The sequence below is a fragment of the Anneissia japonica genome, unplaced genomic scaffold (genome assembly GCF_011630105.1).
Source record: "Anneissia japonica isolate Jap-2015-1 unplaced genomic scaffold, ASM1163010v1 scaffold287589_len272378_cov178, whole genome shotgun sequence".
NCBI classification, from domain to species: Eukaryota; Metazoa; Echinodermata; class Crinoidea; order Comatulida; family Comatulidae; genus Anneissia; species Anneissia japonica.
The window spans coordinates 208,344-225,678 of record NW_022726727.1 but is presented as its reverse complement, the minus strand read 5'-3'; the positions used below and the strand labels follow the sequence as shown (position 1 = coordinate 225,678).

General features: G+C 35.7%; 2 protein-coding genes across 2 annotated transcripts in view; both read right to left on the bottom strand.

Annotated features, from left to right (window-relative positions):
- Positions 1-6,702, bottom strand: part of LOC117113332 (monocarboxylate transporter 13-like) — a 15,803-nt gene extending 9,101 nt beyond the window's left edge. Inside the window, exons 1-2 of the mRNA XM_033256641.1 lie at positions 6,593-6,702; positions 606-883 (exon numbers count right to left, since the gene is read on the bottom strand). Of these exons, the coding sequence (XP_033112532.1) occupies positions 606-816 (211 nt within the window). The 5' untranslated portion in view covers positions 817-883; positions 6,593-6,702. The remainder of the gene's footprint in view (positions 1-605; positions 884-6,592) is intronic.
- A 4,019-nt stretch (positions 6,703-10,721) lies between these two features.
- LOC117113335 (acyl-CoA-binding protein-like) lies at positions 10,722-16,605 on the bottom strand. Its single transcript, XM_033256646.1, has 4 exons — positions 16,450-16,605; positions 12,988-13,105; positions 12,382-12,444; positions 10,722-11,048 (listed from the first exon to the last, which is right to left on the bottom strand). The coding sequence occupies exons 1-4, from the start codon at positions 16,453-16,455 to the stop codon at positions 10,975-10,977; spliced, it is 261 nt and encodes an 86-aa protein (XP_033112537.1). The 5' UTR covers positions 16,456-16,605; the 3' UTR covers positions 10,722-10,974.
- Positions 16,606-17,335: the final 730 nt, after the last annotated feature.

The window sequence follows — 17,335 nt, the reverse complement described above, 5'->3', positions numbered from 1 at the left end:
TTTTTGTTTTACAGTACAGATCGGTTATTATTATATTAATATGTATGCTAAAAAGCTAAAATAATGGAAAATGGCAGCCATTTTAAATTGTAATAGCTCAAAAATGTGTTCAATATTTAGTTAACTGTTGTTGTCATTGTTATGAGTGAATTTCCAATTGAATACAGCATTTTAATGACATAACCTTACAGTATTAGTGACAATTTTAGGAAAAAATGGTGGCCATTTTGAAACTGCCGACAACCCCCCTTACGTATAAAAAAAAAAAATGTTGCACATACTTTTTTGATTTATCAATGTCTACTCTACATCATATTCAATTTTTAAAAAATATAGCAAAAAAAAAAATGCAACCTCTGATATTGCTACATTTCGGACTGGACTTATTAGGGTGATAGTACTTTTTCCTAGGAAAAAAAATTAACTATCGCTGCCAGATTCTAGGTATGCAGTATATAATTCAAAATATATTCTTTTTTACCCCTCCCATCATCCATTCCCCCACCATTCTTGCGCATGTGTTTAACACTTATGAAATTGACAACCCTTAGACAAATCTAAAATGGTTTGTTTTCTTAAATTACTACAAGATTTGTAGTACTTACCTGCTATAGAAAGGAAGAACAATGTTAATGTTGTAATTAACCCCATCACTCCTGAATTTGAATCAAACTCTTCCTTGAATCTGACAAGAAACACTCCTAGAACCTTTGCTGGCCCGACACTCAGAAGAAGACCGACATGAGCACCAAACAATACAAAAAACTTCCAATGTTTTGGAGGGCTCCTCGATGGCTGCTTTGCCTTGGTTTTCATCTTGTTATTTCACAAGTTCTTAATGTTCCCGAGTTGAACAAATTTGGTTGAGTATTGAGGTTAAATTCTATATGAAAGAGAAGCTTACCGGTAAATTAAAAGTTTATGACTCAATTTTATCACTCTCAATATAACTTTTATTCAATTTTATTAGCCAGTAATGCTATCAAGGGCAAATATCCACATCAAAAATAATTATTTACAGTTGGTTATATATACAATAAATACAAAACAAGATAATGATGCAATTATCAAATAAGAGGATTTTTAAATTAATGGATCAATTCTATTGTTTTTAAAAATAAAATAAAGTATGGCTTGCTTAATATCAGTTGTTGTGGCGGAGAATGAATGGGTCAATGTTTACAGAATAAATAACTTAGGGATAGTGAATAAGGACAGAGGTGGCGCCAGCATTTCCCCCGTCGGACAGGCCTGGACCCCCTTGTTGTCCGACGAACGCCTAGGCCGTCGGACAAAAAATAAAAATTTCCCTATTCGTAACACTATTTTGATTGCTAATCCCGAATATTGTGTTTTAAAAGCACATTTAGGACCAAATTATGCCATAAAAACTCTCCAAATGAACCCTAACAGTAATAGGAATTTTTTTATTCCGGGCCGTTGACCGAGGCTTCGTCATCACCTACGGCCGGAGCCCTCCGTCGGACATGTCAGACTCCTTGTTAGCAGATTTCTGGTGCCACCGCTGAATAAGGAAGGGGGAGTTTTTAAATTGAGATGATTTTGCAGTGAATCGGAAATGGGATGACTGACGGTTTAGCTTAATTTTGGAGTGAAGTTGAATAGCTTGGTGTTTAAAATGCTCGCCTTTATAATCCCAGGGTCCTCGGTTCAAATCCTGTCAGATCACAGGAATTTTTTTCTAATGACAAGACTATTATTTTCAGTAACAACATAATTTTTATAATGAGTATATCTGACTGATCATAGGACTGTCCGATGAAGTCCTCAAATTGATTCTGATGGTACAATCAAATTGTAATCTGAACATGCGTTAAATCAAATGAGCTTCTGTTGTGGCATAAACCTGGTTAACACATTTGACACTGGTACCAAACCTTTGTTACAATCTACTGTATGACCAAAAAATACATGTTGAGACACCACAATTTCTATTCCAACAATATTCTGAAACACCACAATTTCAATTCCAACTCACTCCTGACAGCATTCTCAAAAATCCTAGAGAAAGTCATTTACTTTTGCACCCTTGATTTCTTTAAGATATGTGGAATTTTCTGTGAATCCCAATTTGGATTCTGTGAAAAGCACACAACCACACATAGTTAGTGAAAAAGGTCACAACTGCACTTGGCAAGAAGCAACATACCAGGTATATTTCTGGACAATTCCAAGGCCTTCGACACAGTTAATAATAATAATAATAATAATAGTGTAGTTTTATATAGCGCCAAATCCATCTAATATAAGATGCTCAGGGCGCTTAATATGTGGACTAGAAACTCGATCAATGACTTTCTTCACCCCTAAGGGCTCCTTTGTGTCTGTGCTACCCGGTAACCCGGTACCAGCAACTCTTGTTGTCCACTACAGGGGCTGTCTGTTCCAGTACACTGGGGTATCCCCCTCCCACTCATCTCGAAGGATGTACTGGGTTCTTAATAGTGCACACGAGCCATTGTATACAGTGGGTTTACGGTTTATAGTCCTTATCCGAGAAGACTTGTCCTAACACCAGAACCATACACGAGCGTGCCGTTTGAACAAGCGCTGATATTATGGCTGAAGCTTTCCCCCTGCTAACCACTCAGCCATTCAACTTGCCGATCATAGTATTCTTCTGTATTCAAATTTATGGCATCACAGGAAAGACCTTGGAGTGGTACAGAAGTTACCTCATACTGATAGAGTGCAGTTTGTGTCTTTGGAGGGCTTTGAATCCAGCTGAGAGGTTGTAGCATTTGGTGTCCCGCAAGGGTCCCTCCTGGGTCCATTACTTTTTATTGCTTTTAATAATGATTTTGTTAGATGTTCAAACATACTTTCTTTTATTCTGTTTGCCGACGATTCTAAAATTGTTGTTTCTAAGAATGCAATGATCTAATTGATATTGTCAACAATTAACTTAAAAATGGAATGGAATCGATGCATGCAAAGTGCCTCTCCCTTAATTCTTTAAAAACGGACTTTATATTTTTAGCAACATAATTACAGATATGCCTGCTTCCATCATTTTAAATAGAAATGAAATCACAAGAGTAAAATCCATTAAATTCTTAGGTCTCCACATGTGTGATTGGCTTGGAATGTACACATTCAACATACATGTAAAACTGTCACTAGAAATGTTGGAGCACTGCATAAGCTTAAAGAGCTTATTCCCACATTAGCTTTGAAACTTATTTATATGTCGCTGGTTCAGTCATACCTAAACTATGGTATCCTTGCTTGGGGAAACGTATGCAAGGAACAAATCAATAAAATTCTTGTGATACAGAAGAGGGCAGTCAGAACAATGTCCTTTGCCAAATAGTTTGCATATACTCTACCACTTTTCTTTTCAGCACAATATTCTCGAGATTAAGGATTTAAATGACTATATAACATCGGGATTTTTATGATTCAAATTAAGTCAGGCTGGATACCGTCAGCTTTATCTAAACATTTTGTTCTCAATTCTCATTCATCCCAACTCCACTCGTCAGTCACCATCATTTAATATAACTTACTGCAGACTCAAAAAATATCGTCCAACCTCAGGTACTTCAAAATTCAGCTTAAAAAGATTATCACCAAATATCAATCACAGTAACAAGTTGCCTTTATTATTTTAGTAGATCCAGGACCACAAACACAGGGTCTGCCTCCTTGGTTTCCCCACACTTATTATATTATAAATTATATTTATAACTATGTTTGTAATAAGTGAATAATTACTTGCTATAATTACGAAAAGTGTTCATATTGGGAATTTCATTTTAATAAAAACAAAGATCTTTATTGAGTTTAGTGTCTACTGCACTCCTGTGAGGCATTAGCAAAGAATCATTATTCTGAAAGTTGTGAGATTCTCCCAAAAATTGGGAAGGCCTTCTGCACTCCCACAAGCAAGCAAGAATCTCCTAGAACATAACCATTCTCCTGCAAATTCACGATATTTGCATGTTTTTACAAGTTTTTATTATGTAAATTTATCAATTGTCTCCCACAAGTCAGTGCCTGGGTATCACCATGCACAGGAAAATATAATTAGATGTCTAAGAAAGCTCATCTTGGCTGATCTCCGGATGTGGATTTTTTCAATTTGGGACCCCCAGCATTAGAAAATGCTATGCTAAAGAATTGAAAGATCATGTTAAATGGACCATGTAATCTAATTACGGTACTTCGGATGCCAATAAGTGCTGAAAAATGACTACTGTAGAAGTAGTGTAACGTTCTGAAATTAGAGGAACCACACTTATTAATTAAAGTAAAATTTGTATATTAAATGCTCCCTTTTTAAAGTGCTGTATGTAGGCACTGCATTCACTTCTTGCAGCTCTCTTTTTCTGTGTTTGCTCGTAAGTGGAATTCCAAGCGATATAGGCAACTTTATTGTGTTACTTACAGTACCAGTATAATCGCCCACCATTAACGCAAGAGCGTCGGAAGTGGTCAGGCTGGTCTGGTTTTTCCTGGACCAATAATTTACAACGCACAAGGGCCATAAATGCACAAGGGAACAACGGCTTAAACTTCCCAAAAGTCAGCAGCCTTTTTTCTCTTTTGATGTGGGGGACATTTATCAGAATTTTCAGACTAATATTATTATTGGCTTTTAAGTCTCTCAAAAGATAATAGGGTGACAAGAAAGAAGACAGTTCCCCCAAGTCATTTCAACTTATATCATTCATACAGGAGTTTCTGCAAACATCTGGACTCACTAAAGGCGACATTTTTGCGAGTTATAATAATAACAATAATAATAATAATAATAATAATAATAATAATAATAACAGTATTATAATAATAACAGTAATAATAATACAGTAAAAAGGAATTTATTTTCGTTTTGATGCCAAATGCAAGTGGTGGGGCCGTGCAAAATTCAAATGCCGCAGTGCAAAATTAAAGTGGCGCAGTGCAAACTCAAATGCATGTGCCACGACATGACTTTTGCATTGCCGATTGTTGTTTGTCCTTTTGGCGTGATATTGCATTACGATTGTTCAAAAAAGTGTTTATTTGCTTATTCTACTATCGTTCAATTTGTTTTGTATGCTTCTGAATTTATGTAATCCTTTGTAAACCTAAGCTAGCATAGAAATCTTAGTGTGTCAAAATCGCAATTTGCAGATTGAAGACTCTTGTGAATACCTGAACAGGCCATAGACATGCAAGGGCCTAGGCCTAGCATTTCTCAATAAATCTCAATAAATGATTCATTAGGCCACTATCTTATAATAGCAAACCATTATGGCCTGTGAGGGGGAAGAGGGGCTAGAGTCCACCTAAAAAAAGAAAAAGAGAAAGAAAGAAAGAAGACAGAGGGTTACTCCGCACATACATAGAGTTATAATTATTTTGAATATTATTAAATTATAACTCCATGCTCCACAGAACAAAACAACTAATTTTTAGATTTAGTTCCACGTTCCAATCTCTATAGTCAAGCATAAAAAAAAAAAAAATCAACCCTTTCAAGGCCTATTCATCTTTACTTTAATACCTGTACCTCTTTATGGCATCATCAGCGTTCACCTCAGTCAGGAGGAGTCTGATCATTAGCCCTAGCTAGGCCTAGCTTGGCTCTCAATTTTTCAAGGGCGTTTTCTTAATGCCCCTTTCCCACATTCACGATTTTTGCTACGATGGAGCACGATTTTAAAAAGTTTTAAAATCGCGCTCTGTCGTAGTGATTCGTACTCAAAAAGTTCAAGTTTTACGTTTCATCAAGACGCTACTAGGACGCCGTCAAGATGCATTACAGCACTAAATGCGATAGTGCAATGCGATAATGCAATATGCGATGAATTATTTTTGACCACGACATTTACGACGACGTCATTGCGATTTTTCGAAATTGAAAAATCGTGCTTTCTCGTAGCAAAAACCGTGAATGTGGGAAAGGGGCATTAGAGTTTTAGGTCTAGGACCTTTTCCAGGGATCACCTAATATTTAATGAAGAAAACTAGCTTAAGCCATTCCAACCAGTGGCGGCGCCAGGGGGGCTTAAGCCCCCCCACCGGACAGGTCAAGTCCCCCGCCGGACAGGCATTTAGACCATGGAGGAAATATATTTCCTCCATGTTCAGACTATAAAACATATAAAAATAGGCCCATACACCAAGCCAACACATGTCTGTCACAGTCTGAGAGTGCAATTTTCGGCCATCTAGGCCTAGGCCTAGGGCCTATAGGTTGATATTCTTTAAAAAAAAAAATCTCATTTGGGAGGAGGAGCCTATAGGTTGATATTCTTTAAAAAAAAATCTCATTTGGGAGGGGGAACCCCCTCTCAACCCCTTCTCCCAGCTCGAGCCTACGTCGTACGAGCTCAAGAAGTCCCCCTGTCGGACAACTTAGTAGCCCCCCCAGAAAATATATCCTAGAGCCGCCACTGAATCCAACGTACCTGTAGGTAGGCTAGTCTAGGCAGGGTAGGATAGCCTCACGCCTCACTAACTAAAGGCTATGGTAGACCACAATCCACCCAGGGTTAGGGGTCCTAGGATATAATTATTGTATATCTAAATACTACCGTCATCTGGATGTTGAGTTTTCATTCAATAAAATTTAATTACTTACCAAAGCCGATGATAATCCGGGCCATCCATCGCGTTACGGTTACCACGCACAGACCCTATGCGGTTACATATCTTTATCTTTTTTTTTTTACTGACTACGGCGAAGCAAAATAATGACGTCATCGAGAGGACTTCGTGTGTGTTTCTTTCTTGGGCCCACCATGGTGATACTACTTTATTTAAAATTGTAAATTTTCTCCATGCTATTGAATTCGGATTCGTCAATGGCCCCGTTCAGCAACCTTTTTAGCATTTTGTTTCAAGACACGACCCATTCGGACCCAGGGGACATTTTTGATATAGGCCTATGTGTATGGTAGTTCCTTGATTCCATGCATTAATTAGGGCCTACTCATATACTGAACCATATTCCGTAGAGCAAAGAAACAAAATCTGTTTCTTTTGCTCTATGTTACTCCAAGTCTTTCAATAAATTACAGATCGAAACCAAAAATTAATGATTTACAGACCGTACAAAAATGTTCTACCAGAATTGAAATACATGGGTTTGAGAAAAATGTCACGTCATTTCATCTGAAACCCAAACACATTGAAATAAAAACTTTCAAGTTGTCATACCCTGGAATACAATTGAAAAGGGGCTTGGACAGTTAGATACTTGAATCCTGGAACTAAACTGACAACACGTGACAAAAGTAAAAGTAAATAGGCTATGCCACAATTTCTCTGCACGTTTGTTTACTATGTAAAGTTTTCATGACCTGAAAGAAATGCGCCCATCATTTTTTTTTTTTTTTTTTTTTTTGGGCTGCGACCCATAGTGGCACAAAGATATACTAGGCCTAGGCCATAGTATAACGTCGTGCATTAACCAATTTTGTAGACTGATGTCGACGGTGACATAAAGAACCAATTTTCTACATTTACGGTAGGCCTACTACCCAGAAATTGTTTTCATAGAAATTATTTGTCAATGAAAATAATAGAAAATAATATATTAGGTAGGACCAGACGTTACTTTGACGGAAGAAAATAACAAGTTACAATTGTTTTGAACAGACATTTACTTACAAGAAATATTGTTCCAAGTTTTCCAGCTCAAACAATCCATAAGTACAAAGACTCCGAAAGGGGGCCCAACCCATTTGAGTCCTCGATCTATAGGACACTATACCTAGAGCTTTGTTAACATACTAACAAATATCCTTGTTTCCCGTTTTTTTCAAAAAGTTTGTGAGGGAGGCACTTAATTAATATTTATTGAGTCATAGTTCGTCAAAAAATGCCAAAACATGTTCTCTGTGTAGGAGTATAAATGTGTTTTAAACAATTATTGTCATTGGTTCTCTTGCTGTTATCATAGAAGGGGGCCAGCTATTTGTGTTTTAAAATGAATTGTAAACTATAAAATGTGTCAGCAATTGAAATTTTGCATTTTCGACATAAAAAAAGTCTGTGAGTGCCACGGACATCTGAGATGCCGAAACATAAATGTTCTGACCCCAGCCTCAACCAGGGCTGACGGTTAATACAGACATTCCATTCAAATTCCTGGATCCGCCACTGATATTTATTTCGTCGTTAAAAACACGTATGAATACAATGAGAACAAAACGATTAAAAACGAGCACCATAGTTCGTCAAAAAATGCCAAAACATGTTCTCTGTGTAGGAGTATAAATGTGTTTTAAACAATTATTGTCAGTGGTTCTCTTGCTGGTATCATAGAAGAGGGCCAGCTATTTGTGTTTTAAAATGAATTGTAAACTATAAAATGTGTCAGGAATTGAAATTTTGCATTTTCGACATAAAAAAAGTCTGTGAGTGCCACGGACATCTGAGATGCCGAAACATAAATGTTCTGACCCCAGCCTCAACCAGGGCTGACGGTTAATACAGACATTCCATTCAAATTCCTGGATCCGCCACTGATATTTATTTCGTCGTTAAAAACACGTATGAATACAATGAGAACAACACGATTAAAAACGAGCACATCTAAAATCCCATTATGGAATTGGCGACTGGAGTGTTTGAAGTCTGCATCATCAGTTCAGAGAACATTTAGTTTAGTTTTATTATCAGTTAGTTTTGTTTTGCCTTTTTGAGCTCATACCGATACTGTTTGATGCAGGAGTAGTGAACGTCTTAAATACTGTATGCATTTTCGGGTACTTTTTTAACGTTTTAGGATTCTGTAAATTCATTCATAAATAAATAATAGAATAAAATGTATGTAAATGCAAGACAAAATTAAATAATAAATGGCATGATCGAAGCACTTTTCGATGGGGTCAATGATCAGTTCGGTCGGGTCAATTTTAAATAATTTTTACTACAGTAATTGTAAAAAGTAAACTCCAGATTTGGCAGCTTGCCAGCAATGAATGTTCAGATTGTGTGGCCATTTTGCCAAATTATTATTATTGTATATTGGTACACTTGTACATGCCTGTTCACTCTTAATATTCAATATTGTTTAGTTTTTTGCATTAAATAACGCAACTTGATATTTATAGGAACTTCGTTGATAACAATTGATAATAACTGTTTGATACGTTCAATAACATCATGTTCCTATTTGAGTACTGTATTATCGGTTTGATCATGAAGGAAAACAAATTCCTCCATGGTTTGATATATACATTATTTGTGTTCTCAGCAGCAAGCCTTGATTTTAATATTACTTGTAATTTACAAGCTGAATAGTGGTCTTTCGTAACCATATATACGGGCCTTTGTGATCTAATGGTATGACACTCGCCGACATTGCGAGAGATGATAGCGGGTTCGAGCCCACCAGAGACCTTTTTTTCCCATACAATTATTCTTCCGTTGATACGATTTATAACATAGGCCTATTGTTCCTATTTGAGCACTGTATTATTATCTGTTTAATTTATACATTGTATTCTCTCAGGTACTAAATAGCAAAGCCTTAATTTATGATTAACATTTGGAATCATCCTTTTGATTTACAAATTACATTCAGTCTTATACTATTGCAGAACAATAAAGGAGAAAAATGACAAGAAACAGGCTACGTTTATTTCTGAAATTTAAACTTAATAGATTTGGAGCGAGTTTTAAACACTTGCATAAGTTTTGAATATCGAATACAAACATTGCATCAAAATGTTAAGTAGGCCTATATCCTGTTTAATCAAAGATTAAGTAGGCCTACCGTGTATACTGTACTAAAATATGAATATGTAAATGTCATTCAATTGCATGAAGGTGAATATCATTTTAAATTATTTTTTCCTGTTAATGATGAAATTAAAACCAAAAATTACAATACAAGAAAGATAAACTGTATTCAAAAGCTGTCAAGATCATCATTTTTCTAAGGAATTTTGTTTACCAGGCCTTAAAGCACAGTGGGCAAAGTGCCCGCGGCCCGGCCCGACAGCGATTTTTTGCGGCCCACGAAAATGAATTAATAACTTTGTGTGCGACCAGCCAAGCAACACAGGCTAGAAAACACCTTGTTTTTTATGGCCCGACACCGACCATATGTAAAAAGTAACTTTAAAACACAGAATAAAGTGGTCTAAAAACAATGCTTGGAGGTTTTTGGAAGCACACTGGAAACATCAAACCACTTTGGCCCTCTGACTGATTTTCATGCCCACCCCTGCTTTAAAGTACGTATCGAATTAACTGTTTAGAAGCCATTAATATACAAGTACTTTTTACTATGGGGGCTTTATTTTTTGAATAAATTCCCATCACCCCACAACAAGAAACGAATCCTAACAATATACTTAGATTTTAGTAAATTTTCGTACATAAAAATTATCATTTTTTTTCCGAATATTATGTTGTAATGTGCAAGGTGATGATCATCTGGTAATCTTTGTTGTTCACCAACATTTTATATTAAATATCTGTACACATATTAATGCAATATCTAGTGTGTGTCCACTGAGTAGTTTTTATCAGAAAGGCGTTTGGCCGAGCAGCTCTGCAACCTAGAGCTATAATTGGCAGTTGTTTAAGCGGCATGTTCACCAATTGCTCTACAGGTGGAGTCTCAGTCTTCTCTAAATTGTTAGATTATCTTCAAGGCTATATAACAAATCTGTAATATTTTAAGCAATTTTTCCAATAAATCGAAACCGAATTAATCAAATAAATATACAAAAAATTAAGTGAAAAACAATAAGGTAAACCAAACAGTGGATGTTTTATTGAAACCGTTCGTCAATATTATTTTAGACAAATGCACAATAATAATGTACCCATACTGGCAGTAAAAGATCCAGGTATATTTAGAAATTAAAGGATAAATGTTTTTAGATGGGATAAATATTTATCTATGACATTAAAATTACATAATAAATCATCATTGTTAGTACATTACAACATAGCTAAAATTATGAACACAGAACATGAATATTTAATGCTGGTAATGGATTCCTAGCTTCCATATTTCTTCTTCAATTCCTCAACTTTTTGTATATATTCTGTTTCAGCTGATTCCTTAGTCTTTCCTGTAAAATAAAAAATTAAAAAATTATGGTCTAATAGTATGACACTCGCCTTTATAGCAAAAGGCTGCATGCTGCTTATATATTACGTGTATGGCGCTGCTTTGTCATGTGAATTTGTGGGCTCCATCGAATCTGATATTCATATATTTTCAATAACATATTTCAGAATACAATACAATATGTATCAAAGTACTGTGAAGAAATAACAGATACTGTCACTTTAAATTAAAATTCCTTGAGATATTAAATTGTATTGTGTTAGTTCCAATTTAGAGTGTATATTGTGATAAGAAGATAATGGAAAGCTTAAAAAAAAGTTGTGGAATTTCTTAATATGGTGGGTTAATCCAGTGGATTAAAATTGACATTGCAATGCAAGCTCTAAAATGTTAACTTGGATTACTTGATGTTAAAGGGTTTCCTGCCAAGGCAACAGCTCAAAACAAAACATTTCCTAAAAGCCTCCATAAGTTTATGTAGCACATGATATTGTAAATAAAAACTCTGAAGCCAATCTCCAAAATGATTAGTTGCACATCAAATAAAATACAGTGTGAACATCCCTAAAGTGACCACCCTTTTGCAGAGAAAGTGGTTACCTGCGAGAGGTGGTTGCTTAAGAGTGGTGTCAAATGCAGTGATTTTGCTGGGAATAAAAATGTTCTTTTGGCAAATAGTTGCTTTAGAGAGTTGTTTGCTTAAGGGAGGTTGTTGCAGAGAGAGGTTCAACAGCAATTGATTTTAAAAATGTTTCATTTGCTCTGGGATTACTATATATAGCTAGCTTGGTGGTTATTGTTTGTTTTTTCTTTCTCTTTACTTTGCTTTTTTTCGTTGCCCTCTTACCTACAGTATTGTTGAGTGCATAGAGACCTTGTTTATTAGCGCTATATATAAATCCATCTATCTATTACTATTATTATTGTAATCATACGAGGGAGAAGATAATTGACGTTTGAAGAAAGACACATTCTTAATATTGGTTTAGAGCTGCTCATGTTATTGTAAAAAATTTAAATAAAAAAGTATTTCAATGTTTCCTCAGGGCATTATCGTTTTTATCCACCAAATCAATGACAGCACTTGTGCTTTGCAAAAGGCGCATTATAAACGCACAATAGGGCCTATTATAACAGTAAACGAAGTGATGATTTATTGTGACTGGTTAAGATTCTAATTATAATTTAGACAAATTTGAAATTTCATTCAAGATTTCATTTGTTGATTAAATAACCATCACAGTTGCTACCGTAAAAACAAGTATGACCAACAGATATTGAACATACATGATCTAAATTATGAACAATAGAATAGAATAGATTTCAGTTCATACCTTTAAGTGCATTCCAGGCATCCCACTTGGCTTTACCTGTGAGATCTAACATTCCAGGACGGGCTGAAAAAAAAAAAAGACATAAGAGAGATTTTAAGACTTGGTGGCCAAGCTGGTTATCATCCAACAACTCGCTGGTTTGGGTATAATTCTAGCAGATGCAAGCATTATATTTATGGCTACAAACCAATCTTCCGTATGTTAAATCTGGTTCATAAGTCCATATCTTTGACCTACTGTAGGATTGATTAAACACTTGAAATTTTAGGTATACATGGAAACCGTTTCATCATTCATGTAGAAGTGATATTAATGTTATATATAATTGAAAAACATTAAAGACTCATCTGTTTACTCTGTGATTAGATGTGATGCAGAGCAGTTTTATTCACATCTGATACTAGAGGAGACTGCAATGTTAGTATTGACAAAGCCATTGACTGATTGATGCCTCGACTGAACGCTTGCAACAAACACTTTAATGAAATTATCAATAGACTTCTCACACATATAAAATATTATGACAAACCTATCCATCATTATTTCAATGGGTAAATTTGATTTACTGTTTAGCATAGACATAGATATTGACCAAGGTGGACTCACCTGTGTTCACATCACCAATAGTGACTTGTTTGTATAGACCATATACATCCAACCTCTCTTGATCTGTTGGTTGTTTTGGCAGTTGCTTCACCTCTTCTGCTGCTTTCAAAAATGTGTCCTACAACATAGTAATCACACATCATTCATACTCATGAAATCATACAAAATAATTTGAATTTATATATTTTAAGTAAATTTTAAAGTACTGTATGTACAGTATGTAATGAAAAAAAAAAATTGTAACATGCTGAATTTGTCATTTTTAATTGAAGGTATCAACTTCAAATCAGTTTCTTTTGATTTACAGTGCATTAAAAGCAGTCCTTCTTAAAATTGAAATTATAGGCCTACAGTATATTTAAACTGGTAGACTGTTTCGATTGAGTCGATAAACGTCATTGAAAATATGAGTGATACTACTACTACTACTTGTCAAGGTCTACTTGTCAGTCTACTGTACAATCTTTGAGCAAGTTTTAATGTATTGTACTACCATGTACATAAATTTGTATGATTGTAGAAGACAAAAAATTCAAACACATCGTGACAGTAGGTCATCTTGGAAATGGCCGGCACCTTTATTCTCACCCATATTCTCATAGGTGTAATAGAAAGCATGCTAACAATTGAGGAATACTTTCCCCAAAACAGCTAAACAAACAAAATTTTTTTAAAATTCATTAAACATTATTTTCAAAACAAATTTAATGACAAGAAAGATGACGTTTCGGGTCCATCATCATCGTCATTCTCAAGATGGACCCGAAACGTTGATCTTTCTTGTCATTATATTTTGTTTTGAAATTATATAGTAAGCATCTCTTAATTCGTAATTTAAACATTATTTGCAAAAAATATCAACAGACTAACATATATTGTACAACAAAAACTAGTCGGCCACTATCAGTAAGTAGGTTAGGAAAGCTCTTTCTCTGCTTCTAACAGAAAGGTTAATGGTGTAAACATATCATACACAAATTGGGTTATGACCAACTGTAGCCACTGCCTATTATTTTTTTGACTAACCAAAATCCAGAGATTGAGAACATGGCTCTAGGTTAAGTGCATAAGTTCCTATGCAGCCATTGGCACAATAATGCACTTGTGCCGGGTGCTTGTAAAGGTACTGTAGGCCTACATAGGATAGTCATTAAATCCATGAACGTATTTTAAGTTATAGCACCTATAGACAGTGGTGGCACCAGCGGACAGGTTAAGCCCCCTCCCGTCGGACAGAGGTCAGACCATAAATAATATAAAAATAGGCCCCTAAGCCAACATATCGTCACCGTTTTCATGACGAAAACAACGTTTTCAGAAAAACACATTTGAAGTGGACTACTTAGCTATGTGTTAACCATTGTAGTCACGGGCAAAAACAGGCCTACAATCTCGGCTTATCCTGCTTTAATCGTTGTGTTTTTACGAACAATTCCACATTTGATGCATGTGTATAGACCTATCCCAAGTTATGCTACAAGAAGGGTACTGGTATGCCTAGGTAAGCTAGGGAAATATAGCCAAGCTAGGCCTTACCTAGCGATCACAACGATTGCAACGCAACACGAGAGTCTTTTAATAACCCAATGAAAGTTTGTGTCTGTTCGTGAAAACGAAAAATCCATTTTTCTTGGTTTGTGTGCAACGGCTAATTAGCTTAATTAGTTAATTAGTGTAGTTTCACTCTTAAAAATGAAAAGGTAAAGTTCGATGTACATAATCAAAATGTCAAAGAAAAAAAAATTGAAAAAATATGATTTTTGAATTGACTATATGTCTGTCACAGTCTGAGAATGCAATTTCCGGCCATCCAGAGGTTGCTATCTTAAAAAAATCTCATTTGGAAAAGGGGAACCCCTTCTCAAAACCTTCCCACAGCTTGGGCCTAAAAGCTCAAGTCACCTGTTTTGGACAGCTTAGCCCCCCCCCCCCCCAGAAAATATGAGCCACCACTGCCTACAGATGCATGGAAATGGCACCCTAAAACTACAAAAATGATTTTTTTATAGTAGTGGCCTGTGGAAAAAATGATTGGCTTCTCCTTACTGGTGAAGGTTTCACAGGCATTTCTTTTTTTCATTTGATTTGCATGGATCCCAAGTTGGCAGAAATCCCTTCCGGGAGATCTGGTTAAGTGAGCTTAATTTTAATTAATTCAAAAGTGAGCATTTAATTTTATTTTCACTGTGCATGGTGATTACCCATTGGCACTGAATTCTGTGAGACAATTGATGCAAATTTCAAGAATTTGCAGGAGATGGGGGATTTTCCGGGATATTCTTGCTTGCAGGAGTGCGGGTGACCGTTCCAATATCCGGGAGACTCCTGTGACTTCCAGGTGACTTAAGACCACTGGTATAGCCTGCTAGAGTATTTATGTATATATATATATATATATTTCTATGGATATAAATTCCGAAATAATGAGAAAAATGAATGAAAATGTACCCATTCCAGGACTTTCCTTTAAAGAGAGAGGAAAATATATATTTTGAAAATTCTTAATTCAGGTGGAATGTTAGAGACATTCTAATGTTTAAAATTTTGTGTTGCATTTTCGTACATTCCCTAGATAAGAGTCCAATACAATATTATCATTTGGAGGTACGTCACCCAAGTGCAGTATCATCAGAATACATTCAATAATCCATTGAAGCTAGACTATTTTGGGCGGTGGATGGAGAGGTAAAACATGTTAGTGTATTGCTTTAATATTTATTCAATAAATGTGCTCATAAAACATTATGAATACGATACAATAGGCCTTTTTCACGAATCGGTAGACATCTTGAAGTGATGACAAACGTTGCGAATCAGCGGTGCATAACCAACAGAAATAAGATAAGCTTTTGGGCGGATTTTTTGACATCATGTTATTTAAAAAATTACTTTCTTATAACGGGGCGTCGTATCCAAAAAATGTTTCCAGGAAAATGTTCTTAAAAGACCAGTCTACAGCACTATATGATTGAAAAAAAATTGAAAAATTTTTTTTACCTCTGAAATCAAGATTGAAAAAGAAAAGCCTATCTTAGTAGTGTATTAAAATAGGCCAATGCATTCGTGAAAAAGGCGTATACATACTGTCATGGTGATGGTATTAAAATACCCGAACAACACCTCAATTAGTTCTAGCATCATCCCTTACGAACAACGAAATAATGTCTAAGCCTGCCGTTAGGTAGACCAGGGAGTTTAAATAACAACTCCCTGGGTAGACGAGCATCAGGGACGTGCAAACTGAATGAAAAGGATCATTCAAGCTCAACTCACTCAAGAAACAAGCCTCCTCGAGCCTACTACTACTAGGGCCTAGAGGCTAGGCCTAGCCTAGCATTATTTTAATTTAATAATTTAATTAGTTGCTCGGCACGTACATCCAAACCTACAGCAGTAGTAGTATTATAATATTAGGAGTTAACATACAAATATCTTTGTAATGAAATTATATATTTTACTTACAGACATTTTGCCGCTTTACTCTGTCGGTTGCAGGTTTATTAAGTAAACGGTTCGTACCCCAATGATGACCGATGAAACGAAAAGCGTGTACAATGGTACAATGTGCACATAAGTCCCATCCAGGGCTAGGGGTCATCAGTTTAGGTCATAGGTTATCAAAAGTTGGGGCGTGGCATGAACTATAAGGCTCCTTATTCACAGTTCAACGAGACAGTTCGAACTTCAAGTTTATATATTTTATTTTATTCTATTTTATTTCAAATCATCCAAAAGCGAAAAACCAATTGCAGGATGCCTTAAATACATTGTAATAAACACTAGAAATACTGTTCAAGAAAAGGATTAATTTAATTAATACAATTAGGCCTATTTTAATTTTAATAAGATATTGCATATAATTAAGAATACATTACAAAAATAATACTGGCAGAACACATAATCCACAGGGGCGTCGGAAGCTATTTTTTATTAGTCCGGCCAAATATACATATCATCATTGCATTAACATTACATTAAATTAACTTCTTTTCAAAAGTTTTGTCTTTGTCTATAGCTAAAAAAAAAAAAATGGGATTTCATAAATATTAACGAACGTACAAGTAATAGTAGTTAAACATTGATTTAACAGTAGAAATGATTTAATGATGTTTTACACTGGCCGATGTATTACCCAACAGCCTGCTCAGTAGGCCTACAGGGGCGGATTTAGGGGGGGGGCGGCCCGGCCCCGGCCCCCACTTTTGGGAGGCAAAAAAAGAAAAAAAAAAGAAAAAAAAGAGAGAAAAAGGAAAAAATGATGGCCAAGAATGCCTCAAATGTTATGTTCGGGCGTCTAGAACACAAAAATTTCGCGGGGGCATGCCCCCGGACCCCCTACGACAGTGTT